At 37.5% G+C, this 23,505-nt stretch overlaps 1 protein-coding gene across 1 annotated transcript in view; it reads left to right on the plus strand.

Moving 5' to 3' along the window:
* LOC111144134 (dedicator of cytokinesis 3) overlaps window positions 1-23,505 on the plus strand; it is a 588,346-nt gene that overhangs the window by 84,637 nt on the left and 480,204 nt on the right. The window contains exon 2 of the mRNA XM_022498293.1: window positions 8,877-8,960. Coding sequence (XP_022354001.1) covers window positions 8,877-8,960 — 84 coding nt within the window. The remainder of the gene's footprint in view (window positions 1-8,876; window positions 8,961-23,505) is intronic.

Raw genomic sequence — 23,505 nt, forward strand, 5'->3', positions numbered from 1 at the left:
TCCCAGGGTGTGTCCTTCCTTCATCCCCTGAAGAAATGCAAAGTAACTTCATATGGGCCCAAATAAAACTTAGTTAAGACAACAGATCTGCTCTAAGAAATCATGTGTTGCCAAGCCAAACAAATAATTTTGTTGGGTCCCCCTAAAATTGGGTACCCCAATAATGGGTCCGTGATTAAAGGAGCGAGACTGATACAAAGTGAAGGTCAAGCAAAGCTTTATTTCACGCCAAGCATCAGGAATCAAACTGGCCAGCCAGGGCCGCACCTCTTACAGAGAGGGCAACCCCTCCCTGCTTTCCAGACTAACTTATAGAGCAAAGGCCATGTGGTTGGGCCTGGCCACACACAGGTGGCCAGTGAGATTGTAACACACACAGGAAACTCCACAGTGATGCTAGGTGACCAATTGAATTACAGTTTACCCTAGTAGACATTTGATTTAGCCTATCACCCCTTGGTTAGGATTGGCGCCCCCAAAGGGCGGGGCCCGTACTCCTTGGTAGCTAGGAGACAGTATGTGCCCCCACTGATTGAATACCCCCTCCAAGCCTGACCCACCCTTGTACTTGGACTTTGTTACCAGGGACTGGTTTCCCGGACTTGCTTTTAAGTAAGTTCCCCTGGCCAGGGGGGTGGGGGGGGGGGGGGGGGGGGGGGGGTGTCAATTTAAGTTTACAACAAAATGGCAGTTCAACCAGGGTGGGGTCGCTCTGGCTGAATAGACCCTTACAATTTTGTTTGAACTATTGTTTTTCTTTTTCTTTTCATTGGTATAGTTAATATAGAAATGACTCTTACTGGGATTGCTTCTCATTTAATGTAACCATCCTAGGATTAACTAAATAGCAATGCAGTAAAGCTTCAAATGAAAACTATTTTGTTATTTTTTTGACCTAGAAATAAGAAAAATAGCATAAAATATGTAAGAGACTGATAATATTTTTGTGGGTTTCTAAAGTAGTACTAAGGTGATAATGTGGTACATAGTCTCTGTTAAAAGCTATTTTTAAGGAAAAAAATACCTCCTGGTGATTTTTTTCATGTGTCTTTGGACCTATAATGTGCTTGTTGCAGGGGCTTAAGAAGAGTTGACTTTTTTTTTTTAAGATTTTTATTTATTTATTTGAGACAGAGAGAGAACATAAGCAGGGGGAGGGACAGAGAGAGAAGCAGACTCCCCGCTGAGTGGGAATCACCGGGTAGAATTCAGTCTGAGGACCCTGGGATTGTGACCTGTGAACTGAAAGCAGACGCCCAACTGACTGACCCGCCCAGGTGCTCCGAGTTCACTTTTTACAATCAATTTTATTGTAATGAGTGCATAGGTATTATAGTTTATGTGAATAAATGTTAAGTGAAATTGATAGTAGTTTTCTATCTTGAGATTATTATGATACCATAGAAGCAATTAATTACATGCACAGCAGCAGTAAGGAACACACAGGTTCATTTTTGTTTTTCAAAAGATGATTTATGTATTTTAGAAAGAGAGCTCAAGTCAGGGCAGAGGGGAAGGGAGGGAGAGAATCCTCAGTCATACAACCCCCTGAGTGTGGAGCCCCTCACAGGCCTCAGTTCCAGCTAGGACCCTGAGATCATGATATGAGCGGAAACCAAGAGTAGGCTGCTCAATTGACTGAGCTATCCAGGCGTCCCCCACAGGTTCATTCTTATTTTTTTTATTTTTATTTTTATTTTTTAGAGAATATGCATGAGAATTTGGGGGTGGGGAGGGGAAGAGGGAGTGGGAGAGGGAAAATCTTAAGCAGGCTCTGGGTTCAATGCATATGAATGTGGGGCTTGATCTCACAATGTGGGGCTTGATCTCACAATCCTGAGATCATGACTTAAGCTGAAATCAAGAGTCAGAGGCTTAACCCACTGAGCTACCCAGGGGACTTCATTCTTAAATTTTGATAGTTTGAAATAAACTCCAGTGCCCATAAGAATGTTTTTTTGTTTATACTTTTCCTTTCTGCTTCATAGGAAAGTAATCAAATGGAAAAATGATAATTCATAGAAAGGTTTGTGAATTCTTCATCAGAAGAATGTATTATGTAGGGACACCTGGGTGGCATGATTGGTTAGGTGTCTGACTTGATTTCGGCTCAGGTCATGATCTCAGGGGTCTAGGATCCAGCCTCATGTTGAACTTTGGACTCAGTGTGGAGTCTGCCTCTCCCTCTCCCTCTGCTCCTTCCCTTTGCACTTTCTATCTCTAAAATAAATAAATTAATTAAAACAAAGAATGTGTTATGTAGTTACAAAATACGCTAGTGAAGAGGGGAGAAAACTACTCTGTGATCATAAAGTGGAAGCAGTCAGTGAATACACAACAATTTAAATAATACATAGGTATTACAGTTTATGTAAATAAATGTTAAGTGAAATTGATAGTAGTTTCCTCCCTCCTATATTTGATGTTACTTTTGTCATGTGTTTTACTTTTCATAATATCACAAATACACAATACATTGGTACTGTTTTTGCTTTAGACTGGGAGTTGGCAAAGTTTTACTCTAAAGGATCACATAGTAATATATTTTAAACTTACAGGCCAAGTCGCAAAATTGATGTATAATGAATTTAATGAAATTCAAAATATAAAAATAATTGTGCACAGTTTTTCTTGGTAATATATATCTAATGAGAAGATCAGAAGGTTTTTTTGGGGGGGTTAATTAATTGTCTTTTAATGTTAATGCTCCCTATAATTAAAATCAGTCATAAATCTTTACCTGTTAAAGCTGATCTGTAATGAGATTTTATGTTTTTCATCTTTATAAATACTTTTTTAGACAGATATTGCCAAATACTGATGTCAGTCTTTATATATATTTTAATTTGAGAATAGTCATCACTTGGAAGGCATTTATGGAATTTATTAGCATCTTCTCTTGTTATTTGCCTTTTAGCCTGTCATTTAACATGTCATTACATTGCAGATTAAAGTACTTCCAACTCAGTTGCACTAGTATATGGATTTTGAAATATGGAAATTTCCTTTGCAGTTGCATTGAAGTTTAAAAAACTCTATAAGAACTGTATTTTGAGCACAAAAATGTGTGGGATCCAAATCTGAGTTAGAATGGTGATACTATTTCTTTTTTTAACTTTTGAAAGTATGAAAAATTTATAAAGCAGCTTAATATTAGTTGTGATTCGAGTTGGCAACAGAATATCTTTAATATATGTGTAAGTTTCACAAATAAGTTTGATGTTAAGTTGAATTAATTAAGAAACATTATCAAGATTGAATAAAAAACTAATTTCCAAGGCCATATATTAGCTTATAGTAACAGTGGATGAGGGAAGGGGCTCTTGGCTGACTCAGTCAGTGGAGCATGTGACTCTTGATCTTGGGTTTGTGAGTTTGAGCCCCATGTTGGGTGTAGAGATTACTTAAAAAAGACATTTAAAAATATGATGAGGGAAGTTTTCATTCACAAAAATTACAGTCACAGCTTGAAGTATAATAAAATTGCAATAAAACTTGACCACTACTAAGCCATCTTGCTGCTATGCACTTGAACAAGTCAGGATACTTGCTTTCTGTTTTTTATAAAAATTCACAGAAGTGAAGATGATCACATCCATGAGAGCAAATAAAGTTCTTTTTTGACTGCTGGCAGACTGACACATGAAAGAGTCATATAATTTCTACAGAGTACTTGCTGATGAGTCATACAATGAAAAAAACCATAGATTTTAAATGTCTTACATTTTTACAAGCCTTCTAAATTGGTCCAACTGTTATTTTCTGTCCATGTATATTTTCACTACGTTTAAACGTAACACATCTTAGTAGCTTCCACTTCATATGGTACTGAGTTAGTGTTGTCTCAGCTTGTTCAGTCACTTCAGACTTGAAATTGACTTCTTGAATATAACTGAGCAGTATCAGTAACATTTGTTGAGTCAAGGAGAACCACTTATATTTCTTTGCCTTTTAAAAAAGGTATCAAAAACTACTGATAGTACTATACCTTGGCTAGTTGAACTTAAATAAAAAAGGGCGAAGAACCATGAGAGACTGTCGACTCTGAAAAACAATCTGAGGGTTTTGGAGGGGTGGGGGGTAGGAGGTTGGATGATTCTGGTGGTGAGTATTATGGAGGGCATGTATTGCATGGAGCACTGGGTGTGGTGCATAAACAAAGAATTCTGGAACACTGAAAAGAAATAAAAAAAATAAAAAATTTTAAAAAAGTATACAGTTCAGTGGTTTTAATATATTTATTAGGTTGAATAACCATTATCACTATCTAATTCCGGAATATTTTCATCACTCCATAAAGAATCCCTATAACCAATGAGAGTCACTCCACATTCCTCTCCAAGGATATTGCAGTTACTAATCTACTTTCTGTGTCCATGGATTTGGCTATTCTGGATATTTTATATGAATAGAATCATAGGATATGTAGCCTTTTGTGTCTGACCTCAACTTAGTGTAGGTTTTCAGAGTTCATCCATGTAGTAGTATGTATCAGTACTTAACTCTTTTTATGGTTGAGAATATTCCATTGTATGGATATACCACATTTTATTTATCCAGTCATCCATTTGATGGATATATGGATTGTTCCTACTTTTTGGCTGTTACAAATTGTGTTATGAACCTTTGTGAATAACTTTTTGTGTGAGCATATGTTTTTAGTTCTTTTGGGATATATATGTAAGAGTGGAAACGTTGAATCATATGATAATTGTATGTTTAAGTTTTTGAGGAACTGCCAAATGATTTTTTACAGCAACTGTACCATTTTACATTTCTACCAGCAATATATCCCTACAGTTTTATTGTCAGTCTTTTTGATTATAGCCATCTTAGTGGGTATGAAATGACATCTCATGGTTTTGATTAGCATCTCACTAATAACTAATGATGTTGAGCATTTTCATGTTTTCCTGGCCACTAGTATATCTTTTTTAGAGAAATGTCCATTCAAATCCTCTTTCCATTTTTAATTTTTTTTATTGTTGTGGAAGTTCTTTTATATACTCTGGGTGCAGATCCTTTGTAAGATACATTATTTACAAATATTTTCTCCTATTCCCTGGGTTTTCTTTTTCACTTTCTTGATGGTGTCCTTTGCAGCACAAAAGCTTTTAAATTTAATGAAGTTCAGTTTATTCTTTCTTTTGTTGTTTATGATTTTGGTGTCATGTATTAGGAAGCACTGACTAAGGTCATAAAGATTTACTCTTATATTTTCTTTAAGAATTTCATAGTTTAGCTCTTGTATTGTCTTTGATCCATTTTGAGGTAACAGTCACATATATTGAATTAGTTGTACAATTTTACCTAAAGTCTACACTTACAGATTGTCAAACGCTATTTCTGTCTTTCTAGAATGTTCTTTTTGTGCTACCTGATCAGTCCATGTTTCTTTGGAGGCAACTTGTATTTTGACTTTATTTATCATAGATTAATTTAGCCTGTTCTAGATCTTTTAGTAAATAGAACTATGTAGTATGTACACTTTTGCATCTGACTTCTTTTGTTTGGCATAATGATTGTGATATTTGTCCAATGTGTTACTTGTACCAGTGGATCTTTATTTTTTATGTCTAAGTGATATGTATTTTTGAATATTGCATATTTTATTTGTACTTATTTTGATGAATAGTTGGGTTGTTTCCAGTTCTGGGCTATTGTGAATAAAGCTGCTGTGAACATTCTTATAGAAGTTGTTTGTTTTGAGTCACTCTGATGAGGGGTTTATCACTTTTTTTGCATCTTTTTTCACTGAAGTGTAGTTGACACACAATGTTACATTAGTTTTAGGTAAACAACATAGTGATTCAACAGCTCTGTAGGGTATCCTATACTCATCACAAGTATAGTTACCATCTGTCACCATATAACACTATTATAGTACCATTGACTAATATTCCCTATACTGTACCTTTCATCCCCATGACTTATTCATTCTATAACTAGAAGCCTCTTCCTTCCCTTCTCGTTCATCCATTTTGCCCATTTCCCTAACCCCTGGCAATTAATTTGTTCTCTGTGTTAATAGGTCTGTTTCTGCCCTTTTTGGTTTGTTTTGCTTTTTAGATTCCACATGAAAGTGAAATAATATGGTATTTGTCTTTTTCTTTCTCACTTATCTCACTTACCATAATACCCTCTAGGTTCATCTGTATTGTCATGAATGGCAAGATTTTTTTTTTAAATTTTTTATTTTTTCAGCGTAACAGTATTCATTATTTTTGCACCACACCCAGTGCTCCATGCAGTCCATGCCCTCTCCAATACCCACCACCTGGATCCCCCAACCTCCCACCCCCCGCCCCTTCAAACCCCTCAGATTGTTTTTCAGAGTCCATAGTCTCTCATGGTTCACCTCCCCTTCCAATTTCCCTCAACTCCCTTCTCCTCTCCATTTCCCCTTGTCCTCCATGCTACATGTTATGCTCCACAAATAAGTGAAACCATATGATAATTGACTCTCTCTGATTGACTTATTTCACTCAGCATAATCTCTTCCAGTCCCGTCCATGTTGCTACAAAAGTTGGGTATTCATCCTTTCTGATGGAGGCATAACACTCCATAGTATATATGGACCACATCTTCCTTATCCATTCGTCCGTTGAAGGGCATCTTGGTTCTTTCCACAGTTTGGTGACCGTGGCCATTGCTGCTATAAACATTGGGGTAAAGATGGCCCTTCTTTTCACTACATCTGTGTCTTTGGGGTAAATACCCAGTAGTGCAATGGCAGGGTCATAGGGAAGCTCTATTTTTAATTTCTTGAGGAATCTCCACACTGTTCTCCAAAGTGGCTGCACCAACTTGCATTCCCACCAACTGCGTAAGAGGGTTCTCCTTTCTCCACATCCTCTCCAACACATGTTGTTTCCTGTCTTGCTAATTTTGGCCATTCTAACTGGTGTAAGGTGGTATCTCAATATGGTTTTAATTTGAATCTCCCTGATGGCTAGTGATGATGAACATTTTTTCATGTGTCTGATAGCCATTTGTATGTCTTCATTGGAGAAGTGTCTGTTCATATCTTCTGCCCATTTTTTTTATATGATTATCTGTTTTGTGTGTGTTGAGTTTGAGGAGTTCTTTATAGATCCTGGATATCAACCTTTTGTCTGTACTGTCATTTGCAAATATCTTCTCCCATTCCGTGGGTTACCTCTTTGTTTTCTTGACTGTTTTCTTTGCTGTGCAGAAGCTTTTGATCTTGACGAAGTCCCAAAAGTTCATCTTTGCTTTTGTTTCCTTTGCCTTTGGAGACATATCTTGAAAGAAGTTGCTGTGGATTTTGTTCTTTTTTTAAGTAAAATACCATTATACACACACACACGTACATACATACATACCTCATCTTTGTCCATTCATCAGTTGATGGACACTTAGGTTGGTTCAATACCTTGGGTATTGTAAATAATGCTACAACAAATATAGGAGTGCATGTATCTTTTTGAATTAGTGTTCTAATTTTCTTTGGGTAAATACTTAGTAGTAGAATTACTGGGTCATATGGTATTTCTATTTTTAGTCTTTTGAGGAGCCTCCATACAATTTTTTATAGTGGTTGCACCAATTTACCTTCCCATCAACAGTACATGAGAGTTCCCTTTTCTCCACATCCTCACCAACACTTGTTGTGTCTTGTCTTTTTGTTACTAGCCATTCAGAGAACTGATTTTAGATTATAAGACTTGATACATAGTAGTAGAAGTCCTTTAAGATTGACAAGGATATTCTTGTTTCTTTGTATTCTTACATAAATTTTGAAATCAAATGATCATTTTCTTTAAAAAAAGACTAGTGTTAAATTAAAAAAAATTTAATTCCAGTATAATAACTGGAATATTAACATTATTTTCAGTTGTACAACATACTGATTTAACTATTCTATACATTACTCAATGCTTGTCATGATAAGTGTACCCTGAATCACCTTCTCCTACTTTACCCATACCCCTGCTTACCTCCTCCCCTCTGGCAAGTTCTCTATTTTTAAGAGTCTGTCTTTTTTTTATCTCTTTTTTTTTCTTTTTGTTTTGCTTTTTAAATTCCACAGATGATTGAAATCATATAGTATTTATCTTTCTTGACTTACTTATTTCACTTAGAATTATACCCTTTAGATCCATCCAAGTTGTTGCAAATGGCTTGGATTTCATTCTTTTTTATGGTTGAGTAATATTCCATTGTGTGTATCTATATATACAGATATACAGCATGTGTGTGTATATATATATATGCACACATATATATGCACACATATGCATGTATATATATGTGTGCATATATATACACTACTTCTTCTTTATCCATCTATAGATTGACAGTTGGGTTACTTTCATATCTTGGCTATTGTAAATGTTGCAATAAACATGGAATTATGATTGGTATTACAGATTTTCCCTATTGTAATTTGATTTTTATTTCATGAATTTCTGTTTACATTTTTATTATGGAGACTTTGTTTCTCAAAGTATAATCATATTTAGTTGGTGATTCCTTATAAAACTGTCTGTTTATATTAGATAAGAAGACTCTGGTGTTAATTTCTTCTTAAATAATTGAAACATATTTTCCCAAGAAGAACAGGTGAACATAAGTCATGCAGAGGGAAAGAGAGACTTGTTTACAGAAGCATTTTCATACACCTACTACTCAGGAATAGTAATTTTGCCAGAATGTACTTCAATATACTGAGCTACTTTATATTACTACTCAAAATACAGATTAAGTTGAAAGGGGCTTACATATTTGAAAGATTAATTAGTGAAGAAGGGAAAGTATATATTTAAGAAAATTTAGTGCTTAATTTCAATGACACTGATCTTTTCTCAGTGTTTAAAAATGCTAATTGGTGTGTTTACCTTTGTTTTCCTAGTGATATGCAGCTTTCGAGGATCTGTCCCTCAAGGGTTGGTCTTAGAAATAGGAGAAACAGTCCAGATTCTTGAAAAATGTGAAGGTAAGTATGGACCTATACAGTATACAAATAGTGATAATTTTGGGTAATATTATACATTTATTTTGTAGTAATACATTATAAGCAATCACTTTGAAAGTATAATTAACCACATTATATATTGTTATAGAATCCTTCCTGATTTATATTTATCATAAATGTATGGGTTATTTAGGCTTTAATCTAAAAGCAACGATTAAAGAACTCATTGTTGGCATTCAGAGTGTAATTTTTACACTCTGTGTTAAATGATTAATTTTGATTTTATAATCAAATAGATAATCTTCCATCCATGCTTAGCTGCATTTGAATAGAATTGAATTGTAATTAGTTCATTTGTATGTTTCTGTTTGATTGGCTGGATGTGATCAGTTATAATTAAAACAAGGCAGTAAATATGCTCTAATGAAGTTTGGCTTGCCTACTAGCCTCCTCTGTGATGTATATGGGTATATCTGCTGTAACATTTATGTGTTATTGACAAATGTAACATTTTTCAAAATCATGCATTTGGGGCTCCTAGGTGGTGCAGTTGGTTAAGTATCTGACTTTTGGTTTCAGCTCAGGTTGTGATCTCAGGGTTGTGGGATCCAGCTCCATGTTGGGCTCCAGGCTCAGTGCAGAATCTGCTTAAGACTCTCTTTCCCAAAGTGGCTGCACCAACTTTCATTCCCACCAACTGCGTAAGAGGGTTCCCCTTTCTCCACATCCTCTCCAACACATGTTGTTTCCTGTCCTGCTAATTTTGGCCATTCTAACTGGTGTAAGGTGGTATCTCAGTGTGGTTTTAATTTGAATCTCCCTGATGGCTAGTGATGATGAACATTTTTTCATGTGTCTGATAGCCATTTGTATGTCTTCATTGGAGAAGTGTCTGTTCATATCTTCTGCCCATTTTTTGATATGATTATCTGTTTTGTGTGTGTTGAGTTTGAGGAGTTCTTTATAGATCCTGGATATCAACCTTTTGTCTGTACTGTCATTTGCAAATATCTTCTCCCATTCCATGGGTTGCCTCTTTGTTTTGTTGACTGTTTCCTTTGCTTGTGCAGAAGCTTTTGATCTTGACGAAGTCCCAAAAGTTCATCTTTGCTTTTGTTTCCTTTGCCTTTGGAGACATATGTTGAAAGAAGTTGCTGTGGTTGATGTCGAAGAGGTTACTGCCCATGTTCTCTAGGATTCTGATGGATTCCTGTCTCATGTTGAGGTCTTTTTTCTATTTCGAGTTTATCTTTGTGTATGGTGTAAGAGAATGGTCAAATTTCATTAATCTACATATAGCTGTCCAGTTTTCCCAGCACCATTTATTGAAGAGACTGTCTTTTTTCCACTGTATATTTTTTCCTGCTTTGTCGAAGATTATTTGACCATAAACTTGAGGGTCCATATCTGGGCTCTTTACTCTTCCACAGGTCTATATGTCTGTTTTTATGCCAGTACCACGCTGTCTTGGTGATCACAGCTTTGTAGTAATGCTTGAAATCAGGTAATGTGATGCCGCCAGTTTTGTTTTTCTTTTTCAACATTTCCTTAGCGATTCGGGGTCTCTTCTGATTCCATACAAATTTTTGGATTATTTGCTCCAGCTCTTTGAAGAATACCAGTGGAATTTTGATCGGAATGGCATTAAAAGTATAGATTGCTCTAGGAAGTATAGACATTTTTTTTTATTTTCAGCATAACAGTATTCATTATTTTTGCACCACACCCAGTGCTCCATGCAATCTGTGCCCTCTCCAATACCCACCACCTGGTTCCCCCAACCTCCCACCCCCCGCCCCTTCAAAACCCTCAGATTGTTTTTCAGAGTCCATAGTCTCTCATGGTTCACCTCCCCTTCCAATTTCCCTCAACTCCCTTCTCCTCTCCATCTCCCCATGTCCTCCATGTTATTTGTTATGCTCCACAAATAAGTGAAACCATATGATAATTGACTCTCTCTGATTGACTTATTTCACTCAGTATAACCTCTTCCAGTCCCGTCCATGTTGCTACAAAAGTTTGGTATTCATCCTTTCTGGTGGAGGCATAATACTCCATAGTGTATGTGGACCACATCTTCCTTATCCATTTGAGACTTATTTTTGATAAATGATAAATAAAACATCTGTGGATTGGGAGACTTCATGCATAGTTCCGTAGGAGATAGGCTTTGTATTGAAAACTGGGTATTAACTGACAACATGCTTACCAAATACCAAATATAGGAACTTCTAGTCATCTTCTACTTGGCTCTTGAAATCCTGGCAGCTAGACCTTTACCTTCTAAAACAGATTAGAGGACTCTTTCAGACAATAAGGCAAGATGAGGGACTCCAGATATTGATTGTGCCAGTTATTGACTTACTGTCTCTGAGCTCTGAACCTGCCCTTCTTACCCCTTTATTACGATGTTAGAGCTGGAGACTCTGCAAATCACATTTCTTCTTTGGCAGCTGAATCTTTGTTAGGTTCTGCCAATAAAGAGGCACTATAAGAAGTCTACTTGCGGGGCGCCTGGGTGGCTCAGTGGGTTAAGCCACTGCCTTCGGCTCAGGTCATGATCTCAGAGTCCTGGGATCGAGCCCCGCATCGGGCTCTCTGCTCGGCAGGGAGCCTGCTTCCTCCTCTCTCTCTGCCTGCCTCTCTCCCTACTTGTGATCTCTCTGTCAAATAAATAAATAAAATCTTTAAAAAAAAAAAAAAAAGAAGTCTACTTGCCAGGAGGATGAAGAAGGGACTTCGTTCTTTCTGCTTTTATTGTATCCCTGTAGTAAACTGCTCTGCAGACAGTTGGTTCCTACAGTATTTTCCATGGCAAGCAACAGTCTTGGTTTTGGTGAGTGGCCTTCAGCAAGTCTCACTATAGCAATGAATAGCATGTTTCTGCAGTAGCCCACCATTTCATCATAGATCAGTATCTTAGCTTTTTGGAATCCCTTCTGTAAGTTACTAGGCTTTTTTCTTGTTTATTTTTCACTTAGCTTTAAAGTTGGTGACATATTTTTATAGTTGCTACTGTGGTTGTCTTAGAGTTCTAGTCATTTACTATCTTTTATACCTATTTAATGATTTTTAAAAAAGATTTTAAAAAATTTTTTATTTGACAGACAGAGATCACAAGTAGGCAGAGAGGCAGGCGGAGAGAGAGAGGATGAAGCAGGCTCGCTGCTGAGCAGAGAGCCCGATGCAGGGCTCGATCCCAGGACCCTGGGATCATGACCTAAGCCGAAGGCAGAGGGTTTAACCCACTGAGCCACCCAGGTGCCCCCTATTTAATGATTTTTAAAATAATAACATTTTTTCCTGTTTTAAAGATTTGTTTCTGTCTGCTGACTAGACCCCAGTTGATACCCTGATATCAGGATTTTCACAACAAATGATAGGCTGATCTCCAAATAGTGAATCATAAGGTCAGCAAGAGTCACCCATGAATTTAGAGCTTCCAGTTAACTTTTTATTTCCTTTCTTTTAAATATGAGCAGAAAACCAATGATACCAAGTATTTGAGGATGCCTCTAATATGAAAGATGGCTCTTCTCTTTTCCCATTAAAAAAAGAAAAAAGAAAAGAAAAAGAAACTCAGGGGAAAGAGACTACATAGGGTAAAGAAAACTTAGAAAACAAATAAGGCTTATGAATAATTTCCTCGGAGATAAAGGAAGACGTTGCATCCATGAAACTAGAACTGGATGCTATTAAAAAAGAACATTAGATAACAGAAAGGAGTTCTTGGAAATTAAAAACATGGTAGCAAGAATGAAAAATCTCCATAAAAGGGCTGAAAGATAAAAGTTGAGGAAATTTCCCAGAAACTTGAACAAAAATACAAGTCATAGGAGATTAGAGAAGATAAGACAATTGAAGGTCAGCTTCAAGAGGTTCATTTGGTGGAGGTTCAGAAACATAGAGGAGAGAAACTGGAGGATAGAAATTAGCTATGAAATAACTTAGGAAAATTTTCCAGAATGAAAGGACCTGGCTTTCCATATTGAAAGGACTCAGCAAGTACCTAACACAAATTAATGAAAATAGGACGATATCATTGTGAAATTTCAGAATATTGGGACCAAGAAGATTCAGCCAGCATTCAAAGATAGGAAAGAATATGGTATATACCATATACCACATACCATATACCACAAAGGACTGGACTTTAACTATGGAAGACAGTGGAGTGGTGTCTTCAAAATGTTGATGGAAAGTGATTTATAACCTAGAATTTTATCATTCAGCCAAACTATGAATTGAATATGAGAGTATACTAAGTGTATTTTCTGACATGCAAAGTGTCAGTTGGTCTCCTATATAACTTTATTCGTGAAGCTATGAGGGGATGTATTCCTGTAGAATTAAGCAATAAGTTAAAGAATGGAAAGATAATGGGATTCAAGAATCAGGAGAAACAGCAAAGGAGAAACTCTTCAAGGTAATCCCCAGGATGAATGTAAAGGGTGATAGGATGCCAAGTGAATATAGATGTAGAAAATAATCAGGATGAATTAGAGCTGTGTAACTTAAGACAGAGACAGAGACCTAGTGAAGGCTGTTTATCATCTTCCTTACTGCCACAATACTGCTTTTTTAAATCTGAGGAAAGAATGACCATTTGAGCTTCCCCAAGGGTTTTGTGTACCTGATTTATTTTTAACAAAGTTCCTACTCTGCTCCATACTCTGCTGCCTGTACAGCTGAGAATACTCATTCTACCACTGTAAATCTGTGGGTAGAGTGCAAGGAGTAGTCTGAAGAACCTATGTGAAAAAGAGGTGGCCTCTAGAGGGGAAATAGGTAAGTAGAAGGAAGTTCTCCTTTGGAGATATGGCAGTGAAGAGCTATCTAGTAGTGATAGGAGCTTTGTTGTTTGTAATTTGTAATTTTTCACTGCATAAATGTAGTTTGAAGTCCATAGTGTTCTCTGACAGTAATGTCGAAAACATTGATTTTATATAGCTTGATAAAGCTTTAGACCCTCTATATGGCTTTATACCCTCTTTTTTTGTTCTTTTATATGTCTTTTTGCAGGCTATGTGGAGAGATTCAATGCCTGCCATTATTCTAGGGCCATGTGGAAATCACTTATTCTTTTAAATTTTATGTATTCTTGTGTTTAAGTATGTGTGTTGTATATAAATGGTATGTAGTGGGGTTTATTTTTATTTATTCTGACAATCTGGATTATTTAGTCTACATGTAGTTGATTCAGTTATTTATTTAGTTAGGTTTAAGGCTATCACCTTGGTCTTTGTGCCTCATTTTGCCTTTCTTACATGCCTTATTAAGCTAACATTTTGATTATTCTAGGTATTTTCTTTTATTAGTTTGGTGGCTTTGAAGTATTTTGCTTGCAGTGGTTACCCTAGAGTTTATTTTTTATTTAAATTTTGTCAGTTTACATACAGTGCAATATTGGTTTCTGGAATAGAATTCAGTGATTTATCACTTACATGCAACATCCAGTGCTCATGACAAGTACCATCTTTAATACTCATCAGCTATCTAGCTCATCCCCCACCCACATCCCTTCAGCAACCCTCAGTTTGTTCTATGTTCTTTTTTTTTTATTAAAGATTTTATTTATTTATTCGACAGACAGAGATCACAAGTAGGCAGAGAGGCAGGCAGAGAGAGAGAGGGGGAAGCAGGCTCCCTGCTGAAGCAGAGAGCCTGTTGTGGGACTCGATCTCAGGACCCTGGAATCATGACCTGAGCCGAAGGCAGAGGCTTTAACCCACTGAGCCACCCAGGCACCCTTGTCCTCTGTTCTTAAGATCACTTATGGCTTGTTTCCCTCTCTCCTTCTTTTCATTTCCCCATTCCCATATGCTCATCTGTTTTGTTTCTTAAATTCCACGTATGAGTGAGATCATCTGGTATTTGTTTTTGATTTATTTCACTTAGCATAATATATTCTACCTCCATCCATGTCATTGCACATGGCAAGAATTCATTCTTTTTGATGACTGAATAATATTCCATGGTATATAGATACCACATCTTCTTTATTCATCAATGGATATTTGAGCTCTCCCCATAGTTTGGCTATTGTTGATAAGGCTCATGTAAACATAGGTGTCATGTACCCCTTGAATCTCTATTTTTGTGTCCTTTAGGTAAACACCTAGTAGTGCAATGGCTGGATTGTATGGTGGTTCTATTTTTAACTTTTTGAGGAACTTCCAAAATGTTCTCCAGAGCATCTGCACCAGTTTGCTTCCCAGCAACAGTGCAAGGACATTCCCCTTTCTCCTCATCCTTGCCAACACCTCTTGTTTCTTCTGTTGTTAATTTTAGCCATTTTGACAGGTGGGAGGTGGTATTGCATCATGGTTGTGTTTTGTATTTTCCTGATGATGAGTGATCTTGAGCATCTTTTCTTTTTTAATTTAATTTTATTTAAAATCAATTAATTAACGTACAGAATATTATTAGTTTCAGAGGTACAGTTTAAGGATTCATCAGTTGCATATAATCACCCAGTGCTTATTACATCATGTTGTCGTCCTTATGCTCATCATCCAGCTACCCATCCCCCTCCACCCCTTTCCTCCCACAACCCTCAGATTGTTTCCTGTAGTTAAGTGCCTCTTATGGTTTGTAACTCTCTATGATTTCATCTTATTTTATTTTTTTAAATTTTTTTCTGTCTAGCCTTGTGTTCATCTGTTTCTTTTTTTTTTAAGATTTTATTTATTTATTTGAGAAAATGAGAAAGAGAGCACAAGCAGGGGGAGTAGCAGAGGGAGAGGGAGAAGCAGGCTTCCCACTGAGCAGGGAGCCATCTCTGGTGCTTCATCCCAGGACCCAGGGATCATGACCTGAGACAAAGGCAGATGCTTAACCAAACTGAGCCACCTAGGCACCACCATCTGTTTTGTTTCTTAAATTCCACATGAGTGAATCATACAATAATTGTCTTTCTCTGATTGACTTATTTCTCTTAGCATAATACCCTCTAGTTCCATCAATGTCATTGCAAATGGTAAGAGTTCATTCTTTTTGATGGCTGAATAATATCCCATTGTGTGTGTGTGTGTGTGTGTGTGTGTGTGTGTGTGTATCACATCTTCTTTATCTGTTCATCTGTTGATGGACATCTTGCATTCTTTCCATAGTTTGGTTATTGTGGACATTACTTTTATAAACATTAGGGTGCAGATGCCCCTTTGAATCACTGTGTTTGTATCCATTGGGTAAATATCTAGCAGTGCAATTGCTGGGTCATAGGGAAATATTTTTAACTTTTTGTGGAACCTCCATACTGTTTTCCAGAGTGGCTGCACCAGTTTGCATTCCCACTAACAGTGTAAGAGGGTTCCCCATTCTCTGCATCTTCGCCAACAGCTGTTGTTTCCTGACTTATTGATTTTAGCCATTCTGACTGGTGTAGGGTGGTGTCTCATTGTGCTTTTGGTTTGTAGGTGATGTGGAGCATTTTTTCATGTGTCTGTTGGTGATTTGTATGTCTTTGGAGAAATGTCTGTTCATGTCTTCTGCCCATTGCTTGCCTGGGTTATTTGTTTTTTTGGGTGTTGAGTATGACAAGTTCTTTATAGGTTTTGGATACTAGCCCTTTGTCTGATAAGACATTTGCAAATATCTGCTTCCATTCCATAGGTTGTCTTTTGGTTTTGTTGATTGTTTCCTTTGCTGTGCAGAAGCTTTTTATTATGATGAAGTCTCAATAGTTTATTTTTGCTTTTGTTTCCCTTGCCTTTGGAGATGTGTCTAACAAGAAGTTGCTGTGGTCAAGGTCAAGGAGGTTGCTGCCTGTGTTCTCCTCTAGGATATTGATGGAATCTTGTCTCCCATTTGGGTCTTTCATCCATTTTGTGTCTATTTTTGTGTATGATGTAAGGAAATGGTGTAGGAGTGTTCTCTTTCTCCACATCCTTGCCAACATCTGTCATTTCCAGACTTGTTAATTTTAGCCATTCTGACTGGTGTGAGGTGGTATCTCAGTGTGGTTTTGATTTGTATTTCCCTGATGCCGAGTGATATGGAGCACTTTTTCACGTGTCTGTTGGCCATCTGGATGTCTTCTTCAGAGAAATGTCTGTTCATGTCTTCTGCCCATTTCTTGATTGGATGATTTGTTCTTTGGGTGTTGAGTTTGGTAAGTTCTTTATAGATTTTGGATACTAGCCCTTTATCTGATATGTCCTTTGCAAATATCTTCTCCCATTCTGTCAGTTGTCTTTTGGTTTTGTTAACTGTTTCCTTTGCTGTGCAAAAGCTTTTGATCTTGATAAAATCCCAATAGTTCATTTTTGCTCTTGCTTCCCTTGCCTTTGGCGATGTTTCTAGGAAGAAATTGCTGCAGCTGAGGTCGAAGAGGTTGCTGCCTGTGTTCTCCTCAAGGATTTTGATGGATTCCTTTCTCACATTGAGGTCCTTCATGCATTTTGAGTCTATTTTTGTGTGTGGTGTAAGGAAATGGTCCAGTTTCATTTTTCTGCATGTGGCTGTCCAATTTTCCCAACACCATTTGTTGAAGAGACTGTCTTTTTTCCATTGGACATTCTTTCCTGCTTTGTTGAAGATTAGTTGACCATAGAGCTGAGGGTCTATTTCTGGGCTCTCTATTCTGTTCCATTGATCTATGTGTCTGTTTTTGTGCCAGTACCATACTGTCTTGATGATGACAGCTTTGTAATAGATCTTGAAGTCTGGAATTGTGATGCCACCAACTTTGGCTTTCTTTTTCAACATTCCTCTGTCTATTCCAGGTCTTTTCTGGTTCCACATACATTTTAGGATTATTTGTTCCATTTCTTTGAAAAAAAATGGATGGGATTTTGATAGGGATTGCATTAAATGTGTAGTTTGCTTTAGGTAGCATAGACATTTTCACAATATTTGTTCTTCCAGTCCATGAGCATGGAACATTTTTCCATATCTTTGTGTCTTCCTCAATTTCTTTCATGAGTACTTTATTGTTTTCTGAGTATAGATTCTTTGCCTCTTTGGTTAGGTTTATTTCTAGGTATATTATGGTTTTGGGTGCAATTATAAATTGGATTGACTCCTTAATTTCTCTTTCTTCTGTCTTATTGTTGGTGTAAAGAAATACAACTGATTTTTGTGCATTGATTTTATATCCTGACACTTTACTGAATTCCTGTACAATGTTCTAGCAGATTTGGAGTGGAGTCTTTTGGGGGTTTTCCACGTATAGTATTGTATCATCTGCAAAGAGTGATAGTTTGACTTCTTCTTTGCCAATTTGGATGCCTTTAATTTCTTTTTGTTGTCTGATTGCTAAGGTTAGGACTTCTAGTACTATGTTGAATAGCAGTGGTGATAATGAACATCCCTGCCATGTTCCTGACCTTAGCAGAAAAGCTCTCAGCTTTTCTCCATTGAGAATGATATTCGTGGTGGGTTTTTCATAGATGGCTTTGATGATATTGAGGTATGTACACTCTATCCCTACACTTTGAAAAGTTTTGATCAGGAAAAGATGCTGTACTTTGTCAAATGCTTTTTCAGCATGTCTTGAGAGTTTCAGATGGTTCTTGTTCTTTCTTTTATTAATGTATTGTATCACATTGATTGATTTGCGGATGTTGAACCAACCTTGCAGCCCTGGAATAAATCCCCCTTGGTCGTGGTGAATAATCCTTTTAATGTACTGTTGGATCCTATTGGCTAGTATTGTGGTGAGAATTTTCACATCTGTGTTCATCAAGGATATTGGTCTGTAATTCTCTTTTTTGATGGGGTCTTTGGTTTTGGGATCAAGGTAATGCTGGCCTCATGAAATGAGTTAGGAAGTTTTCCTTCCATTTCAGTTTTTTGGAACAGTTTCAGGAGAATAGGAATTAGTTCTTCTTTAAATGTTTGGTAGAATTCCCCTGGGAAGCAGTCTGGCCCTGGACTCTTGTTTGTTGGGAGAGTTTTGATGACTGCTTCAATCTCCTTTCTGGTTATGGGTCTGTTCAGGTTTTCTATTTCTTCCTGGTTCAGTTGTGGTAGTTTATATGTCTCCAGGAATGCATCCATTTCTTCCAGATTGTCAAATTTGCTGGCGTATAGTTGCTCATAATATGTTCTTATAATTGTTTGTATTTCTTTGGTGTTGGTGTTATGATCTCTCCTCTTTCATTCATGATTTTATTTATTTGCATTTCTCTTTTCTTTTTGATAAGTCTGGCCAGGGGTTTAGCAGTCTTATTAATTCTTTCAAAGAACCAGCTCCTCGTTTCATTGATTTGTTGTTTTGTTTTTTTGGTTTCTATTTCATTGATTTCTGCTCTAATCTTTATTATTTCTCTTCTCCTGCTGGGTTAGGCTTTCTTTGTTGTTCTTTCTCCAGCTCCTTTAGGTGTACGGTTAGGTTGTGTATTTGAGACCTTTCTTGTTTCTTGAGAAAGGCTTGTGTTGCTATATATTTTCCTCTCAGGACTGCCTTTGCTGTGTCCCACAGATTTGGAACCGTTTTGTTTTCATTATCATTTGTTTCCATGAATTTTTTCAATTCTTCTTTAATTTCCCGGTTGACCCATTCATTCTTTTTTTAAAAAATTTTATTTATTTGATAGAGAGAGAGAGAGATCACAAGTAGTCAGAGAGGCAGGCAGGGGTGGGGGGGAAGAAGGCTCCCAGGTGAGCAGAGAGCCGGATGCGGGGCTCAATCCCAGGACCCTGAGATCATGACCTGAGCTGAAGGCAGAGGCTTAATCCCCTGAGCCACCCAGGTGCCCCAACCCATTCATTCTTTAGAAGGATGCTCTTTAATCTCCATGTATTTGGGTTCTTTCCAAATTTCCTCTTGTGATTGAGTTCTAGCTTCAGAGCATTGTGGTCTGAAAATATGCAGGGAATGATCCCAATATTTTGATACCAGTTGAGATCTGATTTATGACCCAGGATGTGTTCTATTCTGGAGAATGTTCCATGTGCACTAGAGAAGAATGTGTATTGTGTTGCTTTGGGGTGGAATGTTCTGAATATATCTGTGATGTCCATCTGGTCCAGTGTGTCATTCAAGGCCTTTATTTCCTTGTTGATCTTTTGTTTGGGTGATCTGTCCATTTCAGTGAGGGGAGTGTTAAAGTCCCCGGCTACTATTGTACTATTGTTGATGTGTTTCTTTGATATTGTTATTAATTGGTTTATATAGTTGGCTTCTACCATGTTAGGGGCATAGATATTTAAAATTCTTAGATCTTCTTGTTGGACAGACCCTTTACGTAAGATATAGTGTCCTTTTTCATTTCTTATTGTAGTCTTTGGTATAAAATCTAATTGATGGGGGGGGGCATGAATAAAGGCCACAGGCTCCTAAAAAAAAAAAAAAAAAAAATCTAATTGATCTGATATAAGGATTGCCACCCCAGCTTTCTTTTGATGTCCATTAGCATGGTAAAATGTTTCCCACCCCTCACTTTAAATCTGGAGGTGTCTTTGGGTCTAAAATGAGTTTCTTTTAGACAGCATATTGATTTTTAAAAAAAATTTTTTAATTTTTTTTAATTTTCAGCATAACAGTATTCCTTTTTTTTGCACCACACCCAGGTGCTCCATGCAATTTGTGCCCTCTCTAATTCCCACCACCTGGTTCCCCCAACCTCCCACCCCCCTCCTCTTCAAACCCCTCAGATTGTTTTTCAGAGTCCATAGTCTCTCATGGTTCACCTCCCCTTCCGATTTCCCCCAACTCCCTTCTAACTCCCCATGTCCTCCATGTTATTTCTTATCCTCCACAAATAAGTGAAACCATATGATAATTGACTCCCTCTGCTTGACTTATTTCACTCAGCATAATCTCTTCCAGTCCCGTCCATATTGCTACAAAAGTTGGGTATTCATCCTTTCTGATGGAGGCATAATACTCCATCGTGTATATGGACCACATCTTCCTTATCCATTCGTCCGTTGAAGGGCATCTTGGTTCTTTCCACTGTTTGGTGACCATGGCCATTTGCTGCTATAAACATTGGGGTACAGATGGCCCTTCTTTTCACTACATCTGTATCTTTGGGGTAAATACCAGTAGTGCAATTGCAGGGTCATAGGGAAGCTCTATTTTTAGTTTCTTGAGGAATCTCCACACTGTTCTCCAAAGTGGCTGCACCAACTTGCATTCCCACCAACAGTGTAAGAGTGTTCCCCTATCTCCACATCCCCTCCAACACATGTTGTTTCCTGTCTTGCTAATTTTGGCCATTCTAACTGGTGTAAAGTGATATCTCAATGTGGGGTTTTGTTTTTTTATCCATTCTGATACCCTATGTCTTTTGATTGGGGCATTTAGCCCATTTACATTCAGGGTAACTTTTGAAAGATATGAATTTAGTGCCCTTGTATTGTCTGTAAGGTGACTATTACTGTATATTGTCTCTGTTCTTTCTGGCCTACTACTTTTAGGCTTTCTCTTTGTTTAGAAGACCCCTTTCAATATTTCCTGTAAAGCTGGTTTGGTGTTTACAAATTCTTCTAGTTTTTGTTTGTCCTGGAAGCTTTTTATCTCTCCTTCTATTTTCAATGATAGCCTAGCTGGATATAGTATTCTTTTTTTTTAAATTGTATTTTTTAAATTTCTTTTCAGCGAAACAGAATTCATTGTTTTTGCACCACACCCAGTGCTCCATGCAATAATACCCACCACCTGGCTCCCCCAACCTCCCACACCCCACCCCTTCAAAGCCCTCAGGTTGTTTTTCAGAGTCCATAGTCTCTCATGGTTCACCTCCCCTTCCAATTTCCCTCAACTCCCTTCTCCTCTCCATCTCCCTATGTCCTCCATGTTATTTGTTATGCTCCACAAAGAAGTGAAACCATATGATAATTGACTTTCTCTGCTTGACTTATTTCACTCAGCATAATCTCTTCCAGTCCTGTCCATGTTGCTACAAAAGTTGGATATTCATCCTTTCTGATGGAGGCATAACACTCCATAGTGTATATGGACCACATCTTCCTTATCCATTCGTCCATTGAAGGGCATCTTGCTTCTTTCCACAGTTTGGCGACCGTGGCCATTGCTGCTATAAACATTGGGGTACAGATGGCCCTATTCTTGGCTGCATGTTTTTCTTGTTTAGAGAGTTTTAATCAAGAATTGATGTTTTTTTTTGTCAAATGCTTTTTCTGCATCTCTTGATAGGATCATATGGTTCTTGTCCTTTTTTTTTTTTTATTGATAGATTGATTTGTGGATGTTGAACCAGCTTTGCAGCCCAGGAATGAATCCCACTTGGTCATGGTGAATAATCCTTCTACTATACTGCTGGATCCTACTGGCTAGTATCTTGGTGATGATTTTGGCATCCAAGTTCATCAGGGATATTGGTCTGTAATTCTAATTGGTGGGATCTTTGTCTGGTTATGGGATCAAGATAATGTCTTGTAGAATGGGTTTGGTAATTTTCTTTCCATTTCTGTTTTTTAGAATAGCTTCAGAAGAACAGGTATTCTTTTTTTTTAAACATTATATTATTTTTTCACTGTTCCAAGATTCATTGTTTATGCACCACACCCAGTGCCCCTTGCAACACCTGTCCTCCTTAACACCCACCACCAGGCTCACCCATCCCCCCTCCCCCTCCCTCCAAAACCCTCATTTTGTTTCTCAGAGTTCACAGTCTCTCATGGTTCATCTCCCCCTCCAATTTCCCCAACTCACTTCTCCTCTCTTTGTCCCAATGTCCTCCATGTTATTTCTTATGCTCCACAAGTAAGTGAAACCATATGATAATTGACTCTCTCTGCTTGACTTATTTCACTCAGCATAATCTCCTCCAGTCCCATCCATGTTGATGCAAAAGTTGGGTGTTATCCTTTCTCATGGAGGCATAGTATTCCATTGTATATATGGACCATATCTTCTTTATTTATTCATCTGTTGAAGGGCATCTTGGCTCTTTCCACAGTTTGGTGTTGTGGCCATTGCTGCTATGAACATTGGGGTATAGATGGCCCTTCTTTTCACTACATCTGTATCTGTGGGGTAAATACCCAGTAGTGCAATTGCTGGGTCATAGGGTAGCTCTATTTTTAATTTCTTAAGGAATCTCCACACTGTTTTCCAAAGTGGCTGCACCATCTTGCATTCCCACCAACAGTGTAAGAAGTTTTCCCTTTCTCTACATCCTTTCTAACACTTGTTGTTTCTTGTTAATTTTGGCCATTTTAACTGGTGTAAGGTGTTATCTCAATGTGGTTTTCATTTGAATCTTCCTGATGCCTAATGATGATGAACATTTTTTCATGTCTGTTAACCATTTGTATGTCTTCTTTGCAGAAGTGTCTGTTCAAGTCTTCTGCCCATGTTTTGATATGGTCATCTGTTTTTTTGAGTGTTGAGTTTGAGGAGTTCTTTATAGGTCTTGGATATCAGCCCTTTGTAGTGTCATTTGTGAATATCTTCTCGCATTCCGTGGGTTGCCTCTTTGCTTTGTTGACTGTTTCCTTTGCTATGCAGAAGGTTTTGATCTTGATGAAGTCCCAAAAGTTCATTTTCGCTTTTGTTTCCTTTGCCTTGGGAGACATATCTTGAAAAAAGTTGCTGTGGCCATTGTTGAAGAGGTTACTGCCTATGTTCTCCTCTAGGGTTTTGATGGAT

This window comes from Enhydra lutris, unplaced genomic scaffold (genome assembly GCF_002288905.1).
Source record: "Enhydra lutris kenyoni isolate GAN:26980312 unplaced genomic scaffold, ASM228890v2 scaffoldscaffold10, whole genome shotgun sequence".
NCBI lineage: Eukaryota > Metazoa > Chordata > Mammalia > Carnivora > Mustelidae > Enhydra > Enhydra lutris.